This window comes from Neodiprion pinetum, chromosome 7 (assembly GCF_021155775.2).
Source record: "Neodiprion pinetum isolate iyNeoPine1 chromosome 7, iyNeoPine1.2, whole genome shotgun sequence".
NCBI classification, from domain to species: Eukaryota; Metazoa; Arthropoda; class Insecta; order Hymenoptera; family Diprionidae; genus Neodiprion; species Neodiprion pinetum.
The window spans coordinates 25,590,536-25,615,427 of NC_060238.1; the positions used below are offsets into that span (position 1 = coordinate 25,590,536).

Consider the following 24,892-nt stretch of genomic DNA (forward strand, 5'->3'; position numbering starts at 1 on the left):
CGATGCGGACCCGATAGCGCTGTTATTTTTAGGGTGAGAGAGAGAGAGAGAGAGAAAGAGATTGAAATCTGGGTAAGTGTAAACCCTGGGCACCGTTTGCCTCTCCATCGCCACTCCACACCTAGTCCGGTATACCTACACATAAATTCGCGATCCCCGCCCGCTTAGCCGTCGTTTTCGGTCGGCGGAGGCTGTCTACATAATATCCGGGTAATACTTTCCACCAGAAAACGTAGCGTCCATCGACTTTGCACCGCCATTGTCCGGGTGCGGCGAGCCGTTCGTCGGCTGCGATCGGATCCGGGATTAAAACTCACCCGTGCACGGATGATGGTCGGGCTGGCTTCGATTACCGCGGCTACATACCTAGATAGCGGACAGCTAATTCCCCGCAGCTTTCGGTGTTCCCTACGCAACTTATGTAGGTACAATTATTTCTATCCAACTGCAGGTTCCGCGCCACGCGGAGTGAATTTAGAAGACGATAAATAAATGCCGAAGAGATCGATTTTATCCAGGCGAGAAAAACATCTTTATCACCAAAACCAGTGTTTCCTGTCCCTCGTTTCCCTCCCTCTCCAGGGTCTCGAATGAATCTTCAGCAGCAAAATAAACGTACGTCTACGAGCTTGTATTTTATACCCGCGCAGTGCAGGTTGGAATTGAAAAAGTTTCGAGTTCATCGAGGCGATCGCAATGGCCGTTAGGCAATTCAATTGTACAAAATTCTTGTGCGATTCGTGGTTTCCGGAGAAGACAGGGCGGAGATGACGTGTCATCGCGTTTTTGAGGTCAGGAAGAAAACATCCCCCTGCAACAGCGGCGAGCAGCGCAGCCGTGAGGCGCCAGGAAGTTTTCCGTCCAACGAGAGTTCCCGGGGGTCTCTGACGGTCTGCGGGCTCCGCGAAGAAGCTGCAGACACCACGGGAGAAACCGGAAGTCCGGTATACGTCAGTCGCAAGTTACGGCCTACGTTTTTGACGAGTGGATCCGGGGAGACTGCAGAGGTCACCACGTGCCATTGTCCGCTGTGAATTAAATCCTGCAAGCAGCCCCTCTCCCTTCTCTCTCTCGCTCTCTCTCTCCTGGTACGTATAATAAAGTCTCGCGGAACTCGGTCCTCCGGCCCTTGGGGGCTGGTCGGGGGTTTCGTCCCCCGAGACCCTTTCGGCTTTCAGAACTCCCTGCACGCCGGAACCCCCGATTTCACTTCGCCTTAGGCTGTAACATGGACTATTAAACGTGCAGGGACCCCGAGTACAATCGGAGGCCGGCCAGGCATTATACTCGAAATGTATAGTGAGGTTTGAAGAAATTTTGTGCAGAGGGTCAATTAGCCACCGGAGTATAAATAGTGGGAAAAATTTTCAAGATGATGATGATAAATGTTTTTTCTTTCACAAACAGAGATGAAAAAAAATTTATCTCGTTATGAAGTTTTGCAGAGTGACCAATTATCCTGAAACACTGGATAAACTGAAACACATCCTGTTCCGACTTTTCGATAATTCAAGAATACTTCAAGAGTTAAAATTTTACAGATACGTAGCGCAGTAGTTTTCCTACATTGATTGCAGTGGGAAAAGAGAACGAGTTGGAAAAAAAATACATCCAGGTGAAAAGCTTCACCATGGTGTGAACAATTCGTTCATTCGTTCTACTCGTATACGTATATGTATACTCTACATATAATAGGTATAGATATAGAAATTTTGCGGCACAAGTGGTGTGGGTAGGAGAGTTTTCATTTATTTCGTTAAAAAGCCCGGAGGCCGCGTATAAGCGCGTGCATAGCGAATGTATACAGTTATACATCGCATATGTATATACAAGCCCGTGCTTCTCGTGAAACGGAAATTTAATATCCATCAGTACGTACAGCGTACGTGTGTGCAAGACGAAACGAATCGGAAATATACACGTTGATACGTAACCAAGATTGGAAATTTCGCGTACACGCAGTTTCCCTGCGGTAAATGAAAAATTCCTGCCCTTTTGAGTCGTTTTTAGTATACATATACCTACGTCATATGTGCCACCATTATGCATGTACATATCAAGACCTCCATCAGATACCTACAAAAAACGGGGATAAAATGAGGAATCAATATAGTGGGATAGTACAAGAAGAGTCAAACTACGAAATAATTAGCTAGTCTTCTGTAATTGAATTTAAAAAAATACACATAATGTTACAAAGGGTGAAATCGTTCGTTTTTTCCCCCGTTTCTGATCCAGTGGTCATCATAGATAGAACACGTATAAAAGCTTGCGTGTGCTGAAGGAAGACTAAGTTTGCTGCGTCGACCGATACCATTGTAAAAACAGTCTCGTTTCAGACTTTAAATGGATAGCATATACATTTTCCAATGAAAGTATTTTTCTCATCTGTTAATTCGCATGGTAAGCTCGCGAACCTGTTTAATTTATTCCGTAGCTTCCAATTGCGTTAAATTTGGTGTCAGAAGTGGGATTCGAACCCATTCGGTTTTATCTATAATGACTACTAGATCAGAAAGGGTTGATTTCACCCTTTTGTAATAACATACAAATTTTACGGAAAGGGTTATTTCTTTACACTCGTAACGGTTTAACCGTATGAAAATCAAGAGTGCCTCAAGAGCGGCGCACATCGGTCCTCTGGGGGAATAAAACCGTGGAGCATTAAAGACCATTAGACGAATCCCAAATGTTTAACGAGCAGAGTGTGGAGAAAGATGGTCGGCTGTATGAATATTGCACATGGATATGAATATGTATGCGTGTATGCGCGGGCCACCGGAAGGGGTGCGAAACGAGCCTTTCCGCGGAAACTGTTTCGGGGGTGGTGGAATCCCGATCTGCACGCCGGTGTAAGTCGAGTCCGTTAAGTAGGCAGAGGTATATAGAGAGACGTGCGTTCGCGGCGTGTCTTATCGTGCCGATCCCCGGTCGACCTGCGCCTACCGTGTCCTGGCATAACAATTACCCCATTATCACCGGCCGCACACATCACCTCGCTCCTCGTCCAACCCCCGCGACCTCAACCCCGGCCTCCTCATCCTGCTCGAGCACCGAACGAACCGACCGGCCGGTTGACTGACTGACTTACTTACTCGTCGCGAACTAACTAGCTCGGTAATTCCTCGACGACGGGCTTGACGGGTAGTTGCGGGAGTTTTAAACTTGTTCTTAGGGATGTAATGATTATAATTTTGACGATTAGACACCGGCTGAGTTACCAAGTAAATAATTCACCCTCAAAGTGAACGTTGTTTTTGTTGCTTTTCATCACGTATAAGCTTCGTATCTTGTCGGTTGTTGCAGGTGTGCTCGATACGATATCTGACATCAAAAGTTCATGGTTTTAATAAATTCTAACTCACTGGCGTGAGATTCAATTTTCATACACGACAAAAGATACGATCTTCGAATAAATTTCGAAGGAAAACGCGATGAGACGAGAGTTTTTATCCATATTACAGTTTCGGGATGAAACGTTTGAATCATAGTGGTAAGTATTGTTTGCGGTTTTTCCTATTTCTGATATTGTACTGATAGGGTTTCAATACTCGAGAGTAATTCTTGCGATATAATGTAAATTATTATTGATAGAAACAGGTTGATTGAGAAAAAACATAAAAATTTAAAGAATAATGCATTTCCGAGAAAGTTACCCCTAATTATGAGTTTTTAGGATCTCTTGATTACCTTTCTGAAATCAAATTTCAAAAATTCAAGGTGGCGGATCCAATATCGCGGACGAAAATTTCAAATTCGTACGAATCCTGAAAAAAACCTCTGTCCAGGGGTTTTCAGGGTCACTGATTACGAATGTGAAATCAGATGTTGAAAATTTAGTATGGCGAAATTTTCTGACCGGATTCGACCGAATTTGAAATTTTCGTCCGCCATATTAGATCCGCCATCTTGAATATTTGAAACATGATTTCAAATTCGTAATCAAAGACCTCGAGAACCATACAATACTATCTTGTTATAAAAGTTGACTCGGCACAATAATGTCTGACTCACGGGGTTAAATATTAGTTTTGTTATAGAACTGCACGCTCCTGATTCGCTGCTTCTTCTCGTGTCTATAAAAGATATAAAATTTTATACTTTCTACAGTCGAGTAAAAATCAGCGGCACTAACTAACTAGAATCACATGTATATAGGATAAAACTTGTCTTCGAAGCCGCTTATGCTGCTCGGAGCGGATTCAGCTACAATGCCGCTGATATATCTATACACGGGTAAAACCGCAGTCCGCAAGTCGAGATAAATTTCTCTAACAATATGAAATTAATTACCATTAGCTACTATTCGAAAAGTTATCCACCCGCTTCTACCTTCTTCATCCCTCCGCCCCAAGCGGGAACTTGCCCGCGGAGTTCGCGCTACTTTTCCGTAACGAATTGCTCGCGGCGGTGGCGGTGAAGGCAGAGGAAGAGAAGAGAGCAGAACCAGCAAGAGGAGCACAGCCTCTCTTGTCATTTGCATTAACCAATTAGCCCTGCACAGGAGTTTGAGACGTACCGTATAAAAACTAGCCTCCATGCACAGCGGCGTATTATATTCTCGCTTCGTCGGTCTGACGGTAATTGAATAGAAAGAAAGAAAAGTTTATTCTATCATTCGTTCTAGAAACAAAGAGAAAATAAAAACATCCCCTCGGAGATTCGTCGTCGGTTTTCCTTTTATTACGATGCTGAAAAAAACTACACTCGACAGAAATGTCGCAACTCTTTGCCGGCGATGCTCCCAGAGCTTAGAATAATCTGTGCATCGATTAATAAACCCCAAAAAAACAAACAAACGCGACTCGATGGAATCGGTAAAAACGAATCGATCAATCCATTATTTCGTATTTTTTTTAAACGGTGCTTACGAAACCACATTTTCAGTTCAATTTCAGTTTCTAGTCTGTTTGATAATTTATAGTTTCATTGATGAAATATTTTTCAATTTCAGGTGAAAATATTCATTTATCTGCCGCTTATTACATATCAAATAGGTATCTTAGCAAGTAAGACAACGATTATTATTCATACTCTAATGTCGTAAATTTATATCGTATTGCGTAGTTCATGGGAGTGAAAAGCAAAAAGCGATTTAGAGGAAAAATAATCGAAATTACTTTTGGTCATTCTTAGGCAGCTGCAACGATCAGTATCACGTAGGATCTACAATTAGAGACACACCGTGCCTCTGTAAGGGTACTGTAATAGATGCGGAGGGGGATGGAAGCATTCGGGGTGGTGGGCCATTGCCATCATCGTCGTCGTCGTCGTCTGTTGCACCACCCGGACGGGTAAGCCGGGATTTGGAATGCGAGGGTCGCGAGTTATGCCGCATTCGGTGGTATGTAGTAATTAGCAACATTGCTCGCAGCGCGTGGACAGGAGGAGGAGCGCCGACCCCCCGCAACCCTTGCAACGTACCCGTAACGTAATTCACCGAGACAGGGAGCGGCGAAGTAGAGCTTGAAAGCTGCGGATCACTGCGGACTTCGGAGGCAAGAAATGAATGAAGCGAATGAGATGAAACCACGCGGTTATACATGGATATTAGGGGTGGTCCTTGTTCGGGGTGTTAACGAATTTTTTTCGCCCCACACCCTTGATCAACTTCAAACAATTCGAAAACAATTGGTTAATATTATTTCCATAAGAAACTTCGATCGCAATGCGGACTATCTTAGAGTTGAGGTAAAAATCTGAAAAAATTAGGCAATTGTTTTTGAATTATTTGAAATTGATCAGGGGTGCGGGGCGGAAAAGATTCGTCAACACCCTAAGTAAGGTCCATCCTAATGGGTACATGCATCAAATTAATTGTTGCAAATATTCAGCGGAGGAAAATAAGGGGGGATGCGGAGGGAGCAAAACACACGCGAGGGTGGATAAACTTCGGCCTTCTCGCCAAAGTTTATTAAAGTCTCCGGACATCTGTACCTGAATTATCACTCAACTTGGCTTATTTTCCTTATGCCATCCTCCGCCCTTCTTAGCCGCAAAAAGTTATTTATTACCCTCGCTGTAACACCGCGGTACGAGTAAGATCCGGTTACATACAAACAGCGCTATCACACGCTCCCTTAAATTCTCCAGGATCTTCTTTCTCTGATCCAGTACCTTTAAAATATCTCGCTGACTTTTCGAAGATTGACATTCGCGTCAAGTGAGAAAAATTATTACTTGGATATATACGATATCACGCGTGTTTCATAATCCGGAATCTCTCCCACAAATTTTTCATCCTTTCCCTTATTTAACATTAACCCTTTTTTCAACACGGTTATCTCTTGGGCCGTAAAGCGAAGGAGAGGCGAGTAAACGGCTCTTCGAAATCTACCGAATGTATGCGCATATATAATTCGGGAGGCGAGATCGTTACAGTAACCGTGGCGTGCATGTGAAAATAATATTACTCGCCCACTCGAGTCTTCGTACCAGAGCGAGGCGGGATAAATAAATTTTACTAACTCACCGTTTGATGTAGTCGAGCCGTTACAAATGTGGTCCAATCCATGCGTTGGAAGTCCGCGTGGAAAAATCAATAAGTCCTCTTTACGTGGATTTCCGTATAAAATAATATACGGATTTCACTGGTTTCACTCACTTGTAACACCACCTGAAGCACATGGAATTAAAATCTTTATTGACGATAAATGATTATTACGCCATTAAGTCCGAGAAATTTCATACAGGACGAACTGATACAATTTTTCCTGTAGTCTCAAATTCGTCAAGACAATTTTCGGTTATTGATAAAATTGGAACGTGATAGCGATTTGTTCAAAAATTTTTTAATTATGCAGGCACCAAATATCCCGCCTCGTTTTCGTATCATTGGCATCACCGCTGTTGGCAGCATCTGCTGGATCAGGACGTGTCGCCATCTTTACATTGTTTAAGGAACTAAAATTAAACAATGACAGGAATCCACCTTTTAACCGTTTTTGACCACTTCTTGGCAGACTGAAGATAACTTTTGTCCAACCTTTTTTACCGACGAGTGACGAATCTTTGATCTAACTTATCGACAGAAATGTTTTTTCTTCAACGTGACACATTTTTTCAAATGAATACGAATAAATCGTCGAAAACTGGAGATAAGCAGATAAGAATATAATTGTGATAAATATTTTTGAACCATTCGAGTCAGATCAGTTGTTTGCATTTATAATCTTTACAACGGGATAATAATATGACGAGTTGTGTGATAAAATAGGAGTAAAAAAAAATTAAAAAAATCCAAGCCAACGATCTAAATTAATGAATTGCGTTTGGTAATAAAACTGTATCTTTCCTACGACTTTAAAATTTTATGAACTTCGTTCAAAGACCGCTTTTAATTCTTTTATCAACGCTTTGCTTTTCTGATGCATGACAGCGCGCATAATAAAAGTGTCTGATTACAGTGTCGTTAAATAATATTAGGTATCTCGCAACGCGTAGGTGAGTCGTAGAGGGAAGCAAAAAATAAAAAATAAATACGTTGAAACGTGTGCCATAATAATTTCTAATCAGAAACGACGACTCTGGGGTCAGAATAAATTTACGACCAGGTCGCGACGACGTAACGTCACAGTTTCGAGAATCCGGGCTCTTTATTCTCCTATTAATCAGAACTCTCGCGCGATTCATTGACGTCCTCATCTACCAACAACGACCACCACTAAACTACTACTACTACTATTACTACCGTTACCACACTCCTGATCACACTGCGCTGATCGTCGCGCATCACGTGGCAAGTGGCTTTAGCTGTCTGCTGTATTTCGATTCAAGGATTTCATTCGGTCAGTGTTCCGCTGCCCGGTGATAAAGGAGTAGCAGTGCCGTCATGACGGAGAGGCAAAATTCGCTAGAGGGCATAACGGATCTGCAGGACACTGTCACTCCGTTTGGAGTGCAGCTGAGAGCGAAATACAAGAGGTGAGGAGGCTTTTTTATCTAACCTGCGATCCTTTTTCACTTTCTTTGATATTATGAATTAGTCACTGTGAATGTGCAGCCTCGAGTCGTCCGGCTTTCCCTTGGGGAATAAAATGAATACCAAAAATTTATCATTCGAGTCATTTTGCCTTCGTCGACCGACCTTGGACTAAGTCCGGGTCGCGACCCTGCTCCCACTGGAATACCGACGTCGATTGATTATTGACCTTTGGATCCGATTCGCAGGACTGGCGCCTACTCAACGTTCAATGATAGAGTACCAGTGATTCTGACACGTGTGATAGACTCGCTGAGTCGTGACAAGGATGAAATCGTTAAGAAGTACGGAAAGGTGAACTTCTGATTATTTGTACAGAGAAACTGGCCACTGAACGGCGCGACGAACGGCCTCTAATGTCTTGTTCAATATTCACAGTCGTCGGCGGAAGACGTCAAGCAGGTGATAGGGTACATCAGTAAACTGAAAAACGAGATTGTCACCAACAAGCCGTTGATACCATTGATTTGCGTACCGGACGAAAGCCCTGAGGATAAGGAAAACATAAAAATGTGGAACGACTATCTAGAGGAGCGGACAAAAATTGAGGGAAAAGTACCCACTTGGTATAACACGGTGGTGCTCTACGCCGAATGCTACTCGTACCGAAGAGTCATAGAGGGTTTCAAGCTTACGTAAGAATAAAGTTTTCTCCTCTTTGCATGGAACTTTTAATGTTGTTCATTTTTCGCTAACTCCAGTTTTCTTTAAGGAAAACCTTGCGCTCCTACGATCCTTTCGCTAAACTGAAAGAAGACTCCTTTGACGGTTCTACAGCTAGCGCCATTGCTGTAGCAAATTACACTCTGGGTCAGGTCGAGAGAGCGCAGCAGGCCTCTTCGGCCGAGCTAAAACACGAGCTGGCTAAGTTCCTGAGATTATCACTATGGGGCAACAGGTACAGCTGAAGTGATTCTTTATTCGTCGACGACAGAGCAGGGTGGCCACACAACTGGAATTCTCAGGGGATTTTCAATTTGGCTACGAAAAAAAAATTGAAAATATCAGTTTTCTATCATGGGAAGTAGAAATTATTTTTTGAGGTAGCAAGTCTACCTTTTTGTCGTGGAGAAAATAAATTGGCTTAAACTAACTCTTTTTGTAAATTATATTTTTCTTCAATTTGAATTGAATTTGAATCGAATATAGAATTAATAAGCTGAACGATTTAGGTTTTAGTAACTTACGAGAGCTGGGAAATCATCAGGGAAAGCTAGCTTATTGGTCCCAGAAAATCTGGAAAAGTCATCCAATTTTTATTCCAGAAATTTGTGGCCACCCACACAGTGTTAATATGAAACTTCTAAGCTCCGTCCATCCTATCACTTTTCAGATGTGACCTGTCGCTCAGCGGTGGAGCTGAGAATGGCCAGATCGGAAACCCTCTTGAGCTCTTAAATGCTCTTGAGAAAGACTTGCTAGTAGACGACTCGAACTTCGTCTGGGACGTGCTGACCAAGGCTCAAAAGAAAGGTGGCCAGGTATTGGTCGATATAGTGCTGGACAACGCAGGCTACGAACTATTCACAGACTTGTGTTTAGCCACCTTCTTAACCGCTCACAATATCGCAAACAGAATACGTATATATGTGAAAGACTCGCCTTGGTTCATCAGCGACGTAACTACCAACGATTTTCACTGGATGATCGAGCGCATGAACGGGCTATCGAATCCGGATCTAAACCAGCTTGCAAAATTGATCAAGGGTTATCTCGAGAGCGGAGCATGGTCTATTGAGGTAAGAAACTAAGAGTACAAATCAAATGTCCGAATTTCAGGTGCGAGAACCTAAAGTCTGTTTTATCTCTACAGGAGGACACGTTCTGGACAACCCCATTTCCTTTTATGGAAATGTCCCAAAGGGGTCCGACGTTGTACGCCAAACTATCGGAAGCAAATCTACTCATTGTCAAGGGCGATTTGAACTACAGAAAATTGGTCGGGGACGTTAACTGGGAATACAGCACAAGCTTCCTCGAAGCGACCGAAGGATTTTTACCGACAAATTTCGTCAGCCTGCGTTCCATCAAGTCGAACACGTGTTCAGGATTGAAATCTGAACAAGGCCAGTATCTCGACAAAATAGACCCCTCCTGGATGCTCAGCGGGCAATACGGTCTCATTCAAGGAACGATCGACGCCTGCATTTGCAGTAAAACAAGTTCTTGATCCCCTCCACCCTTAGTTCAATAATAAAATAATTTAATTGTAGCTCATCATCGGCGTTGTCAAGGTTTCTCAGCTCCACAAAATACGATCAAACTTCCATCGATGTTTATGGATAAAACATTTTGCTGTCGCATATAATTTACTCGTAAAACTCACTCTACTTACGGTTGTTTTACAAATTATACATTCAATTACTGAAATTGTAAAATTCAGCGATAGTCAACCTGGTCCCTACCGCCCACTAGTGGACGTTCCAGTTTTTATGGTGCGCGGTAAGGGTTTTGTCCGACACTGAAACACTTTCCTTTTCTTTTTCAATTTACTTGAATTTTCAAAAACATTGTTATTGGAAATTTTTTAAAGTAAAGCTATTTCCCTACCTTATAAGTCACCATTGCCGTGGAATCTGTATGTGGTTAGAAAACTTTACTACTAACAGAGATACAAAAGTATGTATAAAAAGGTTGACTACCCCTGATTGTAAACAATAATCATCTCAGTATAAATTTATGGCAATTGTTGTACATTGGCGTGTGTGTAAACTTTTCACATCTCGAATAGCACAAATTTCTAAATTGCACCTTACACGTCCCAATTTTAATATATTTATTTTATTGTAAAACTTGATATCAGTGGAACATTTGATGTTAAGTAAAAAGATAATCATATAAAGCTATTATACAATTACCCGTTATCTTGATTCACAACAAACATTCGGCATTAAAGTAAAAATTTCACAACTCACTGTTTCGTGTCTCCTCTGTTTTGCTCTGAGCAACGAACAATTCTATCATACCAAACGACGTTGTAAGTTAGTAACGTTATTTTTGCAATGACTTTGAAGGAACTAAGCCTGAAAAACATGAGTTTCTTTTTTTTTTATCACAGTTTACTGAATTTCAAACAGTTTACAAAATCGCAAAATAACAATTTTTAATCAGCACGAATCATTCCGGTAACGTTACTAACTTCAACATGATTATATCAAGTCAGATTTACCTTCTTCATCCGGGTAAAGACGAATTATCTTCACGCACTGCTCCGACATCTAAAAAGTTTGGTAGGACGCTTAAAATCACAACACGATACACTGAAAACGTTCGAGATAACTGTTTAGTGAGGGGGGAACGAAGAGATTTATGCAAAGCCACAGCACGCCGCCAACTCACATTCGTGGTTCAACCGCTACTGAGGCCGGTTCGAAGATGACTTCACGCCTCACACCGACAATTCTCGGCGGCCTGACGTTCCTGTTGTTGCTGTGTTTCGACGACTTGTTGATTGATAATAACTGCGTCGCGGCGCCGAGTTTGATCGCACATGTGTCGAACGAAACTGGGGAAGTTTTTCTGTCGTCGCCAAATTTGAAACTCGAACACGAACCGGAGTTACTGGACACCGTCATTCCGTTCGGCGTTCAGTCGTCTCCAAAGTACAAAAGGTGATCGTCAATTTTTTTACTCTCACTTCACGTTGCTACCGGTTTTTGTTTATCGTATTGAAGTTAGCAACGTTATCGTAACGATTCATATCGAGGAAAAAGTGTTGCTTCTAGATTTTCGAATTGTTTGAAATTCAGTAAACCGTAATAAAACAGAGTTACTAAATTAAACATCGTTTTTGTTTTAACTGAGAGAATAACGACAATCTATACCTTATCGGGCAATGATTTAGAGTATTTAATATTGCAGCAGGCACTTTTAATTCATTTTTCACGTAATCATAAAGTCATGATGACACGAATAACAAAAATTTCGAGAAATCACTGCTACAAAATGTAATAAACGGTTATACCATGACGAACCATGACTCGAAATTTCAGTGTTCGAATAAACTATTTTTAGATGATTAAAAGAAAAGGAAAAATACAAAGGGCATTCACCGTGGAAACTTAATTAGATTATTTGAATGTTTAAATAATTATAGAAAGTCCGGCCAAGGAATTTTTTTTTTTTTTAATTTGCTTAAAGAGAATTTCAATAATGAGTGGTACTAAACGTCAGGTGGTCAATATTTTGGGCGACAAAATAGCTCTAAATATATATATATATATGTATATTTTATTACGACGTATTACGCAATGCGTGTAATAGGGGTCATCTACGGATCATTGATTATAAGTCGCTATCAGACATTCGATATATATATATATATATAAAACATCGTCGTCGTAAAACATCAGTTCATACATAATCTCACTCAAATTCTTTTCCCAGTCTTTAAAACTGATGTTTTACGACCCGCGTGATTTTACGAAATTCGCGGATTATCTAGTATATGACGTGCTCTGTATTTCTTGAAATTGGGTAATTCTATTCATGGAATGTATTACATAAGTTCCGTGATTTTACTGACAGTAAAACAATTGTTGATACGATACATACATCTTTACTGTAAAATGTTACACCGACGTGATATAGATATATTACGTTACACCTACGTAAGTGTGTTATACGTTCAAGGTTTATCACGTGTTTTTAATAAATCTGCAGAAGTCTCGCCTATCATGAAGTCAGATATGGACTACCTCGGATCCTAACTCGAGTCATCGATTCCCTCGTCAATGATAGGGAAGAAATTGTTCAGAATTACGGTCAGGTGAACTTCGTTCGAAACTTCGTAAGCAATACCCTGGGCGATAATATTTGATCTCGTTGTTAATTTCTCCTTTTAATTTCACAGTCCACTGGGAAAGATTTGGATCAAGCGTTAGGCTCCATTCGCAATTTGAAGAATGAGATACTAACAAACGCAGAGTTGAAACCTCTGCGTTTTTCACCTAATGAAAATGACACCTGGTCTAACGAGGTCAGGGTGTGGAACAATTATCTAGTAGAACGTACTAAAATAGAGGGAGTTATTCCAAGGTTTTACAGCACTATCTACGTTTACTTGAAATGCTACGTGTTTCGAAGGATCGCTGAGGCGTTTCATTTCACGTAAGGAATTGCAATAGGCAAATTTTCGAGAGAAAAATTTTCATGAAGCTAACAAGAACTCGTTGTGATTCAGGGAAACGTTGAAATTTTACGATCCGTTCGCTAAACAAAAAAGACGGGCTTTCGAGGATTCAACAGCAAGCGCCATTGCAGTGGCTGCTCATACTCTGCAAGAAATCGACAGAATACCGGAAGTATCATCGGCGAATGAGGAACAACAATTTATTAAGCACCTGAAACTGGGCTTATGGGGCAACAGGTAAACTCGGGGTGTAAAGTTTTTACGGATCGATTGTGTTTCATGATTATTTACGTATTTTATCGCGCAGGGTCGATCTGTCATTCAGCCATGGTGCTGCGGTAGGTCAAACTGGAAATCCGCTCGAACTACTAAGTGGCCTGGATAAAAACATTCTCACAGACGGCACCGATTTGGCCTGGAATGCCTTGGCTAATTGCAGAGCGAAGAAGCCCAACGGCACGATAACGGTCGATATAGTGCTGGACAATGCAGGCTACGAATTATTCACCGATCTCAGTCTCTCCGCCTTTTTGATCGCTCGCAATCTTGCAGATAGGATACGATTCTACGTGAAACGTATTCCCTGGTTCGTCAGTGACGTTACCACGCGAGATTTTCAATGGATCATCCAACACATGAAGAATTCTTCGAATCCTGACTTATCGCGGTTTGGAGAGTTGCTGAAGGGTCACGCAGAGACCGGTGTATTTTCTATTCTGGTAGGAATCGGCGAGAGTTGCGCGAACTTTGAAACGGTTGACGAGATTCATCATTTTTTTCCGCCTTCATTTACAGGATGAGCCTTTCTGGACCAGCCCGTTTGTTTTCTCAGAAATGCCCCAAAAGGATCCCGCCTTGTACGCTAAACTTTCAGAAGCAAGTCTGGTCATATTCAAGGGCGACTTGAATTACATAAAATTATTCGGAGATATTAACTGGGAACACACCACGAGCATTCTTCAAGCAATCCGAGGATTTTTGCCAACGAATTTCGTCAGTCTAAGGACACTCAAGTCGGACGTTTGTGTGGGGTTGAAGCCCAACCAAGCTGAGTCTATCGCAAGAGTAGATCCGAAATGGCTTGGAACAGCAAAATACGGTGTCATAACAGCGGCTGCAAATAATCAGACTTGCAGCAGAGCAGGATAATCTGCCGTCACTCAAAGTAGACAAAAAAACTCAGAATTTTCATTTTTGTCCGAATAAAAGAGAAATTTATTCTATGTAGTACAATAGAATTCTGTACTAACGCATCCATAGTAATCAATACGTATTACACGTACTTCTAATGACCTTAATCTAATCACCCATTATGGAATATATATATTTATTCGAAATTAAAAATCATATCAGTTGGCTGGCTATGTACCGAAGTATACGTACGTAATTGAGAATTATACCCTAAGCAGAATTTGGCATTACTCGCAACAATGACAACGTTGCTGTTGGCACGGGTTCTGTTACCAACACTAAAAGGTGGCCAGGTATTGGTCGATATAGTGCTGGACAACGCAGGCTACGAACTATTCACAGACTTGCGTTTAGCCACCTTCTTAACCACTCACAATATCGCAAACAGAATACGTATATATGTGAAAGACTCGCCTTGGTTCATCAGCGACGTAACTACCAACGATTTTCACTGGATGATCGAGCGCATGAACGGGCTATCGAATCCGGATCTAAACCAGCTTGCAAAATTGATCAAGGGTTATCTCGAGAGCGGAGCATGGTCTATTGAGGTAAGAAACTAGGAGTACAAATCAAATGTCCGAATTTCAGGTGCGAGAACCTAAAGTCTGTTTTATCTCTACAGGAGGACACGTTCTGGACAACCCCATTTCCTTTTATGGAAATGTCCCAAAGGGGTCCGACGTTGTACGCCAAACTATCGGAAGCAAATCTACTCATTGTCAAGGGCGATTTGAACTACAGAAAATTGGTCGGGGACGTTAACTGGGAATACAGCACAAGCTTCCTCGAAGCGACCGAAGGATTTTTACCGACAAATTTCGTCAGCCTGCGTTCCATCAAGTCGAACACGTGTTCAGGATTGAAATCTGAACAAGGCCAGTATCTCGACAAAATAGACCCCTCCTGGATGCTCAGCGGGCAATACGGTCTCATTCAAGGAACGATCGACGCCTGCATTTGCAGTAAAACAAGTTCTTGATCCCCTCCACCCTTAGTTCAATAATAAAATAATTTAATTGTAGCTCATCATCGGCGTTGTCAAGGTTTCTCAGCTCCACAAAATACGATCAAACTTCCATCGATGTTTATGGATAAAACATTTTGCTGTCGCATATAATTTACTCGTAAAACTCACTCTACTCACGGTTGTTTTACAAATTATACATTCAATTACTGAAATTGTAAAATTCAGCGATAGTCAACCTGGTCTCTACCGCCCACTAGTGGACGTTCCAGTTTTCATGGTGCGCGGTAAGGGTTTTGTCCGACACTGAAACACTTTCCTTTTCTTTTTCAATTTACTTGAATTTTCAAAAACATTGTTATTGGAAATTTTTTAAAGTAAAGCTATTTCCCTACCTTATAAGTCACCATTGCCGTGGAATCTGTATGTGGTTAGAAAACTTTACTACTAACAGAGATACAAAAGTATGTATAAAAAGGTTGACTACCCCTGATTGTAAACAATAATCATCTCAGTATAAATTTATGGCAATTGTTGTACATTGGCGTGTGTGTAAACTTTTCACATCTCGAATAGCACAAATTTCTAAATTGCACCTTACACGTCCCAATTTTAATATATTTATTTTATTGTAAAACTTGATATCAGTGGAACATTTGATGTTAAGTAAAAAGATAATCATATAAAGCTATTATACAATTACCCGTTATCTTGATTCACAACAAACATTCGGCATTAAAGTAAAAATTTCACAACTCACTGTTTCGTGTCTCCTCTGTTTTGCTCTGAGCAACGAACAATTCTATCATACCAAACGACGTTGTAAGTTAGTAACGTTATTTTTGCAATGACTTTGAAGGAACTAAGCCTGAAAAATATGAGTTTCTTTTTTTTTTTATCACAGTTTACTGAATTTCAAACAGTTTACAAAATCGTAAAATAACAATTTTTAATCAGCACGAATCATTCCGGTAACGTTACTAACTTCAACATGATTATATCAAGTCAGATTTACCTTCTTCATCCGGGTAAAGACGAATTATCTTCACGCACTGCTCCGACATCTAAAAAGTTTGGTAGGACGCTTAAAATCACAACACGATACACTGAAAACGTTCGAGATAACTGTTTAGTGAGGGGGGAACGAAGAGATTTATGCAAAGCCACAGCACGCCGCCAACTCACATTCGTGGTTCAACCGCTACTGAGGCCGGTTCGAAGATGACTTCACGCCTCACACCGACAATTCTCGGCGGCCTGACGTTCCTGTTGTTGCTGTGTTTCGACGGCTTGTTGATTGATAATAACTGCGTCGCGGCGCCGAGTTTGATCGCACATGTGTCGAACGAAACTGGGGAAGTTTTTCTGTCGTCGCCAAATTTGAAACTCGAACACGAACCGGAGTTGCTGGACACCGTCATTCCGTTCGGCGTTCAGTCGTCTCCAAAGTACAAAAGGTGATCGTCAATTTTTTTACTCTCACTTCACGTTGCTACCGGTTTTTGTTTATCATATTGAAGTTAGCAACGTTATCGTAACGATTCATATCGAGGAAAAAGTGTTGCTTCTAGATTTTCGAATTGTTTGAAATTCAGTAAACCGTAATAAAACAGAGTTACTAAATTAAACATCGTTTTTGTTTTAACTGAGAGAATAACGACAATCTATACCTTATCGGGCAGTGATTTAGAGTATTTAATATTGCAGCAGGCACTTTTAATTCATTTTTCACGTAATCATAAAGTCATGATGACACGAATAACAAAAATTTCGAGAAATCACTGCTACAAAATGTAATAAACGGTTATACCATGACGAACCATGACTCGAAATTTCAGTGTTCGAATAAACTATTTTTAGATGATTAAAAGAAAAGGAAAAATACAAAGGGCATTCACCGTGAAAACTTAATTAGATTATTTGAATGTTTAAATAATTATAGAAAGTCCGGCCAAGGAATTTTTTTTTTTTTAATTTGCTTAAAGAGAATTTCAATAATGAGTGGTACTACACGTCAGGTGCTTAATATTTTGGGCGACAAAATAGCTCTGAACCTTTCATTAGAGTCCGTCATCCAAATGTCTGATAGCGACTTATAATCAATGATCCGCAGATGACCCCTATTACACGCATTGCGTAATACGTCGACTCATATATATATATTTATACATATATATATATGTGTGTGTGTCTGTGTTCATACATAATCTCACTCAACTTCTTTTCCCAGTTTTTGAAACTGATGTTTTACGACCCGCGTGATTTTACGAAATTCACGGATTATCTAGTATATGACGTGCTCTGTATTTCTTGAAATTGGGTAATTCTTTTCATGGAATGTATTACATAAGTTCCGTGATTTTACTGACAGTAAAACAATTGTTGATACGATACATACATCTTTACTGTAAAATGTTACACCGACGTGATATAGATCATATATTACGTTACACCTACGTAAGTGTGTCATACGTTCAAGGTTTATCACGTGTTTTTAATAAATCTGCAGAAGTCTCGCCTATCATGGAGTCAAATATGGACTACCTCGGATCCTAACTCGACTCATCGATTCCCTCGTCAATGATAGGGAAGAAATTGTTCAGAATTACGGTCAGGTGAACTTCGTTCGAAACTTCGTAAACAATACCCTGGGCGATAATATTTGATCTCGTTGTTAATTTCTCCTTTTAATTTCACAGTCCACTGGGAAAGATTTGGATCAAGCGTTGAGCTCCATTCGCAATTTGAAGAATGAGATACTAACAAACGCAGAGTTGAAACCTCTGCGTTTTTCACCTAATGAAAATGACACCTGGTCTAACGAGGTCAGGGTGTGGAACAATTATCTAGCAGAACGTACTAAAATAGAGGGAGTTATTCCAAGGTTTTACAGCACTATCTACGTTTACTTGGAATGCTACGTGTATCGAAGGATCGCTGAGGCGTTTCATTTCACGTAAGGAATTGCAATAGGCAAATTTTCGAGAGAAAAATTTTCATGAAGCTAACAAGAACTCGTTGTGATTCAGGGAAACGTTGAAATTTTACGATCCGTTCGCTAAACAAAAAAGACGGGCTTTCGAGGATTCAACAGCAAGCGCCATTGCAGTGGCTGCTCATACTCTGCAAGAAATCGACAGAATACCGGAAGTATCATCGGCGATTGAGAAACAACAATTTATTAAGCACCTGAAACTGGGCTTATGGGGCAACAGGTAAACTCGGGGTGTAAAGTTTTTACGGATCGATTGTGTTTCATGATTATTTACGTATTTTATCGCGCAGGGTCGATCTGTCATTCAGCCATGGTGCTGCGGTAGGTCAAACTGGAAATCCGCTCGAACTACTAAGTGGCCTGGATAAAAACATTCTCACAGACGGCACCGATTTGGCCTGGAATGCCTTGGCTAATTGCAGAGCGAAGAAGCCCAACGGCACGATAACGGTCGATATAGTGCTGGACAATGCAGGCTACGAATTATTCACCGATCTCAGTCTCTCCGCCTTTTTGATCGCTCGCAATCTTGCAGATAGGATACGATTCTACGTGAAACGTATTCCCTGGTTCGTCAGTGACGTTACCACGCGAGATTTTCAATGGATCATCCAACACATGAAGAATTCTTCGAATCCTGACTTATCGCGGTTTGGAGAGCTGCTGAAGGGTCACGTAGAGACCGGTGTATTTTCTATTTTGGTAGGAATCGGCGAGAGTTGCGCGAACTTTGAAACGGTTGACGAGATTCATCATTTTTTTTCGCCTTCATTTATAGGATGAGCCTTTCTGGACCAACCCGTTTGTTTTCTCAGAAATGCCCCAAAAGGATCCCGCCTTGTACGCTAAACTTTCAGAAGCAAGTCTGGTCATATTCAAGGGCGACTTGAATTACAGAAAATTATTCGGAGATATTAACTGGGAACACACCACGAGCATTCTTCAAGCAATCCGAGGATTTTTGCCAACGAATTTCGTCAGTCTAAGGACACTCAAGTCGGACGTTTGTGTGGGGTTGAAGCCCAACCAAGCTGAGTCTATCGCAAGAGTAGATCCGAAATGGCTTGGAACAGCAAAATACGGTGTCATAACAGCGGCTGCAAATAATCAGACTTGCAGCAGAGCAGGATAATCTGCCGTCACTCAAAGTAGACAAAAAAACTCAGAATTTTCATTTTTGTCCGAATAAAAGAGAAATTTATTCTATTTAGTATAATAGAATTCTGTACTAACGCATCCATAGTAATCAATACGTATTACACGTACTTCTAATGACCTTAATTTAATCACCCATTATGAAATATATATTTATTCGAAATTAAAAATCATATCAGTTGGCTGGCTATGTACCGAAGTATACGTACGTAATTGAGAATTATACCCTAAGCAGAATTTGGCATTACTCGCAACAATGACAACGTTGCTGTTGGCACGGGTTCTGTTACCAACACTTGAGGAATAATTTTTAGATAAAATCAAAAATAGGAAAATAGTTATCGATTATTTGGAAAATGTCGTAAAGTTAGAAAACAAAAAATTCGCCGAATGCGGTATCAACTTCAGAGTTTTCAAATTCTGTGCGGTTCTTGCTAACCGTTCGTACCTCAACCATTACGACGCGCGACGGTTTGTCCAAAATTTGTAACCTTTTTTCAATTGAACTGAGGCCTTCTGTGAAATTTCCAACCTTTACACGATCTTCCAATTAAACTGGGTCTAAAGAATGAGGTTCTTCCATGCCTTGCTCTTCCTCACACATTTCTATGAGCTCATCAATTGTCAGCTCCTGATTATTTGAATTTTGTCAGTCTGAGGACAGTCAAGTCGGAAGACCGTGTAGGGTTGAAGCCTAACGAAGCAGTCTCTCGGCAAAACGGATTCTGAGTGGATGAGAGCTGGAAAGTACGGACTTATAACAGCAGCTATGAAGACTAGTACTTGCAGCTGAGAAATTCAGTTCCAAATAAAAGGAGCAAGTGGCTTAGTTTATTAGGTGCGCCTAATCGTGAGTGGAGTAAACAAATTTTAGCGAGTGATTTCAATGAAACCTGCCAACGAAACTTCGCACCTGTGCACATAACACAGCCTTTTCTGCCTCACCAATTTACACCTCACGTGATATTGCTGACGACTATCTTGTACTACCTGGAATATTTATTTTATTACACTTAGTAGTAATACAATATTTTATAATAATAAAGAGTAATAAGTAACCATTATTCGTAAATACATAATATCCTTTCTGTCCTATAAACGTTTGTACAATCATTATATTATAACTTAGATATCAAATGTTGGGAAATAACGTTAAAATTTCTTAAATAAATTTTATCCTCTCTCTTCCCTTCCAGCTGATAAGATATAAATCGACGTAGCAATTTAAGTGATTGCATCAGTTACGCGATTCGTTATAATATTTCTAGTATACAATTATCTTTTCGTCAAATGACCGCTTCTCTCTGCATGCCTTTTTACAAAAAATCGATCAACTTGATTTATGTTTATTTCATTCATCCGTTTTACTTTTTGCAGGTGATTAGCTGCATAAGCTTGCTTGAAAGTCACAATTAGAGCGACATTTATTATTTAGAATAATCGATGAGAAATGTAATAGAAACAATTCATTTACACCGGGACATGAATACTTCGTAATCGCGAATAAAACACAAAGAAACTTCCGGTTTATAGATTAAATAAACCACTAAGATCATTTACCGTGGGGAATTTTATAAAATGTACCACTCTTCAAATTTGTTGCAACGTATATCAAATAATACTTACGTTCCCTTCTAAAAAAAATATGTAGGTACTGTTATCATAACTCACACGACCGTCCTAAATTGTTTTACCTACCCCGCTAATAATTCAAATAAGCTCGATTGACACACGTTCTAAAAATTACTAAAACAAAAGGAAATAACCAAACGAGGAAAAAACCTAGAAATTATATACCTAATAAATGGCATTGTTACAATGATCGAGAATTAGATGAGTGTTGGTCTTGCGCTTGGCGCAAAAGTGAATTCAAGCTGCAGCTATTGAATGTGACCAAAACAAGAAGAAAAAAAAGAATACCAATATAAATACGCTCAAAAATACAGGAAATAAAAACGAATGTCTCTCGCTCAAAAAAGTCTAGAATTTTTTTTGGAAACATCACCTCTCGCACCAAAATGGTTCGCTGGACAATTTGAGGGGTCGAAACCAAGTTGGAGCGACGTATATCACGGACAAATACGGGCCGGAACCTGTCATTCATTTTGATACGTTTACATGAACGATAAAATACAAACATTTCATCTATCAAGCATTGAGATATTCGGAACGAAAATGAATGTCGGACGCCCTTAAGACTATAAATATTTATCAACGAAAGTAAGGGTGGTATAATTTCCCTGGGTGTGCATATGTACACCGACGCGCGACTCTGAACGACGCGCGTACACTCGATCCTTCTATTTACACATATATATCAAATTAATTCATTGATCCCTATACTTTGAGGCAGTTGGGGAAATTTCGCTACTTCGTAAACGCTGCAAATACAGCCCAAAGGACGGGATTCGCGTTTGGTTTCGCGGCCTCTGCCTCAAAGTCGAGGTCTAGCAAAGTTCGTACTCGCCTCATCGCAACCTCATAGTCATCGTCGCACAGCGGGGCAAACGCATTTTCCAAGACATCGGCTGCATGTGCCAAAATCACCAATGCCAGCGTTCTGCGGTCCATTCGGCCTGCATCGTTTACCCAACGACCCAATACGGCTTCTTGAATCTGTGGGCAAGGCAGGGAAAATTAAAACGGACACTCGACTTGATTGTACTTGTGGAAACTTTGGTGCTAAAACAAAATTTGTACCAGACAAAGAGTTGTTTTAATCTTTAGAGAGCCGGCCTGGCTCATTTAGGAGTCAGCAAATAACTCCAAAACTCCATGGGATGTGATTACTATTTATATGGATAAATCATGTCTCTACAAAATGTCGAATTTCAAGGGAAAAATGCTGGCCCTCTAAAGATTAAGACATATTTGATTGTTTTAATGACCGGACGTAAGCGAACAGCTTCTGGAGTGTCAAACAATGATTTTTCTCTATCTAATCAGTTTCCGATGTGTTAGATAAGCGCTATCACCACTACCCACAATTTAGTGCGTTAACTATTTTATGCCGAACTCCCTCTACGTTTAGCGAACCTTTTTGACCAGCCGAGTTTTGGCGAGGTTGTCTGTGAGCGGGTGAGTGGTCATATCGAACAGAAGAAAGTTCTGTTTCTCAGTGGTGAGAACACCCTTTTCGACAAGATTTTTGGCCAATCGTTCCCTCACATTTTTGAGCTGATATCGTAGCTTCAGCGGATTCCAAGTCTCGCCTGAAACAACGCGACAATCAATCCCTCGACTTTTGTCTTCGAATGCTAAAATCAGAGAGAACAGATGCGTAAACGGCTTACCGCTGAGATACTCGATCCAGCTCTGAACAGTCTCAGGAGGATCGGTTTCCTTGAGATGTTTAAGAGCCTCGTCGAGGAGGACGTCACCCGTAGGCGAGTCGCTCTTGAGGAGGAGTTTCCTGGCGAGTAAACCGCGCCTCCGCATACCAGCCTTTTCAAGTTCGACTCGTCCCCTGAGACCGAGCTCGGCTAGGATGCAGCCGCGCAGGCCGGAGCTGATACAGTCATTCCAGAAGGACGTGTATCCCTGAAAGAAGGAACCTCGAAGTTGAGCCCTAGGTCGCTCTAGGAGAAGAACAGCGCAGACCTACCTCCTTGTCCTTGAGTCCTAGTAGCAGGACCTCCTCCATGAGGGTGAGCCTCGTCTCCTTGTCGGAGTCAGAGTCAACGGCTGGATTGCAGTTCAGGTCCTTCTGGGATGAACTCTCGGAGTCGGCGCCGTGCCCCGAGGACTTGTCCGAGTTCCCGGTTAACTCGTTGGAGCCATCCTGCCCGTTTCCCCCGCTGCCCCCGCTGCCGCTGTTTACAATTCTGCGACGTTGCACCAGACCGTCACCCCGATTCATCATGCGTGTGTTGTTGAGATACGAGCGGGCGGATTATTCCAGAAATGACGCTGGTGACGCGACCCTCCTCGGCGACGACGATTCGCAACGATGCGCGATTTTAGTAAGGGCAAAAGGCCGGACCGTCTGTTGTCGGATAAACAATCTCCTGTTGACGTTTACATAGACACGACATATCTTTCCAAGATGGCCTACACGGTGCCAGTCGCTCCCAGCAATCACTTTCATCCCCCCTTCGGCATTCTCGAGCCGTCAAGAAATTCACCGAGCGGTGGCGCCATCTGCCGGCTGTTATTGAAACTTCAAATATCGAACATGGAACTTCGAATCTCGAACAGCGTTGCCAGTATACTGAGACGAATATTTTTTTAAATAACGCTAAGACGGTTCTTTTGATTTCTCTTCAGATGGCACCGCAATAATGCTTTAGATGCTTTAATGGTGCCACAATAATTCTCCGTAGTTCTTATTTTCACAAGTGATTTTTAACGCAATTGAAACTGAATATATAATAAACAGGAATACATAATGTATTTAATTTTTTCGCCTTATAACACGGACAGTTTCCCTAGAAATATACCTGTAATGATAATTAACGAACGAGGTAAGACAGACAGATTTATATCCTACAGTCTGAATTGTGAGTATCAAGATATTAGGAACTTTTATTTATATAATGTGTTATTATTTTTAATATTTAGTACCAACAACTTGTTAAATAAATGCGCTTGCAAATTGCAGACACTATCAAGGTAATCGGTATATTTTTATATTTTGACAGAAACTTTATGATTGGTTTACTTTTAGTCTCTTGTTTCTATTTCACAGTCCAATATTAGAAATCACGCTGTCAGTCTTGAGATTTCGTTTGAAGTCTTGAGTTTATCTTCAGATTTTGGTCTAAGCGACAACATTTATTGATAAAAAAACAACTTTTCGGTTTTCCTTGAACGGACTCTAATTTCTTTAGATCCAAAGAATTTTCTCGAGGGGTTGGCAGCGCTGATCTCGACCCTCGAATCTCGAATAACGATCGCGTTGTTCTACTGTTTTCAGTTTGAAACCACCTTGTCGATCGACACCGAGAATTTATTTTTAGAAAATGATGAAATGGCAATATTCAACGTTCACGCTTATTCACCGGTGACAAATTCTTTTGTTCAAACAACAAGAAAAGCGTTCTCGCGCCGTTTAGTCCCGTATCGCACGTGTAACGAGCGATTATCCATCGAACGATACCAGCACTTTTACACCACGCTTCGCGCCGCACGAGACGACGATTAGACACGCAACCGATAATCAATATACCGCGTGTATCAATATATCGCTTCATGCAATCGAATTACGTCTTATTTCTACTCGTGCGTAATCGCGCGGTTTAGTACCATCGGTGCTTTTATTTTCACCACATCCGCTGACGCTTTTTGATAGTCGCGATAAATTAAAATGCGTCGAAGTTTTCACGGCTGTTCGAAACTCGTTTTGGTTTATTGACCGTCATACTTTTGTATGTAAATTGAAGATTGGTTCGTTCTTTGAAAACGAGTCTATAGAATGGATTTCAATTCTCAAACTATGCGATCTCCCGTGATATATATATACATATATTTTTC

The 24,892-nt window shown here is 41.0% G+C and overlaps 4 protein-coding genes and 1 long non-coding RNA gene across 5 annotated transcripts; 3 read left to right on the forward strand and 2 right to left on the reverse strand.

Annotated features, from left to right (window-relative positions):
• The first annotated feature begins 7,588 nt into the window (after window positions 1-7,588).
• LOC124223772 (uncharacterized) lies at window positions 7,589-14,335 on the forward strand. The gene is made up of 12 exons (XM_046636016.2): window positions 7,589-7,923; window positions 8,170-8,275; window positions 8,360-8,616; window positions 8,694-8,879; window positions 9,315-9,720; window positions 9,795-10,148; window positions 11,264-11,592; window positions 12,644-12,749; window positions 12,834-13,090; window positions 13,164-13,349; window positions 13,420-13,831; window positions 13,908-14,335. The coding sequence occupies exons 1-12, from the start codon at window positions 7,832-7,834 to the stop codon at window positions 14,259-14,261; spliced, it is 3,045 nt and encodes a 1,014-aa protein (XP_046491972.2). The 5' UTR covers window positions 7,589-7,831; the 3' UTR covers window positions 14,262-14,335.
• A 180-nt stretch (window positions 14,336-14,515) lies between these two features.
• Window positions 14,516-16,029, forward strand: LOC138191275 (damage-control phosphatase ARMT1-like). The gene is made up of 2 exons (XM_069137915.1): window positions 14,516-14,854; window positions 14,929-16,029. The coding sequence occupies exons 1-2, from the start codon at window positions 14,543-14,545 to the stop codon at window positions 15,283-15,285; spliced, it is 669 nt and encodes a 222-aa protein (XP_068994016.1). The 5' UTR covers window positions 14,516-14,542; the 3' UTR covers window positions 15,286-16,029.
• On the reverse strand, window positions 15,653-16,582 carry LOC138191276 (uncharacterized). The gene is made up of 2 exons (XR_011177685.1): window positions 16,456-16,582; window positions 15,653-16,334 (listed from the first exon to the last, which is right to left on the reverse strand). It is a non-coding gene; the product is annotated as an uncharacterized lncRNA (long non-coding RNA).
• Window positions 16,233-20,731, forward strand: LOC124223770 (damage-control phosphatase ARMT1-like). Its single transcript, XM_046636012.2, has 6 exons — window positions 16,233-16,727; window positions 17,780-17,885; window positions 17,970-18,226; window positions 18,300-18,485; window positions 18,556-18,967; window positions 19,044-20,731. Exons 1-6 carry the CDS (start codon window positions 16,426-16,428, stop codon window positions 19,395-19,397), a joined length of 1,617 nt encoding a protein of 538 aa, XP_046491968.1. The 5' UTR covers window positions 16,233-16,425; the 3' UTR covers window positions 19,398-20,731.
• sau (Golgi phosphoprotein 3 homolog sauron) lies at window positions 19,238-23,511 on the reverse strand. Its single transcript, XM_046636021.2, has 4 exons — window positions 23,025-23,511; window positions 22,714-22,960; window positions 22,457-22,632; window positions 19,238-22,036 (listed from the first exon to the last, which is right to left on the reverse strand). Exons 1-4 carry the CDS (start codon window positions 23,280-23,282, stop codon window positions 21,788-21,790), a joined length of 930 nt encoding a protein of 309 aa, XP_046491977.1. The 5' UTR covers window positions 23,283-23,511; the 3' UTR covers window positions 19,238-21,787.
• Between the last annotated feature and the right edge of the window lie 1,381 nt (window positions 23,512-24,892).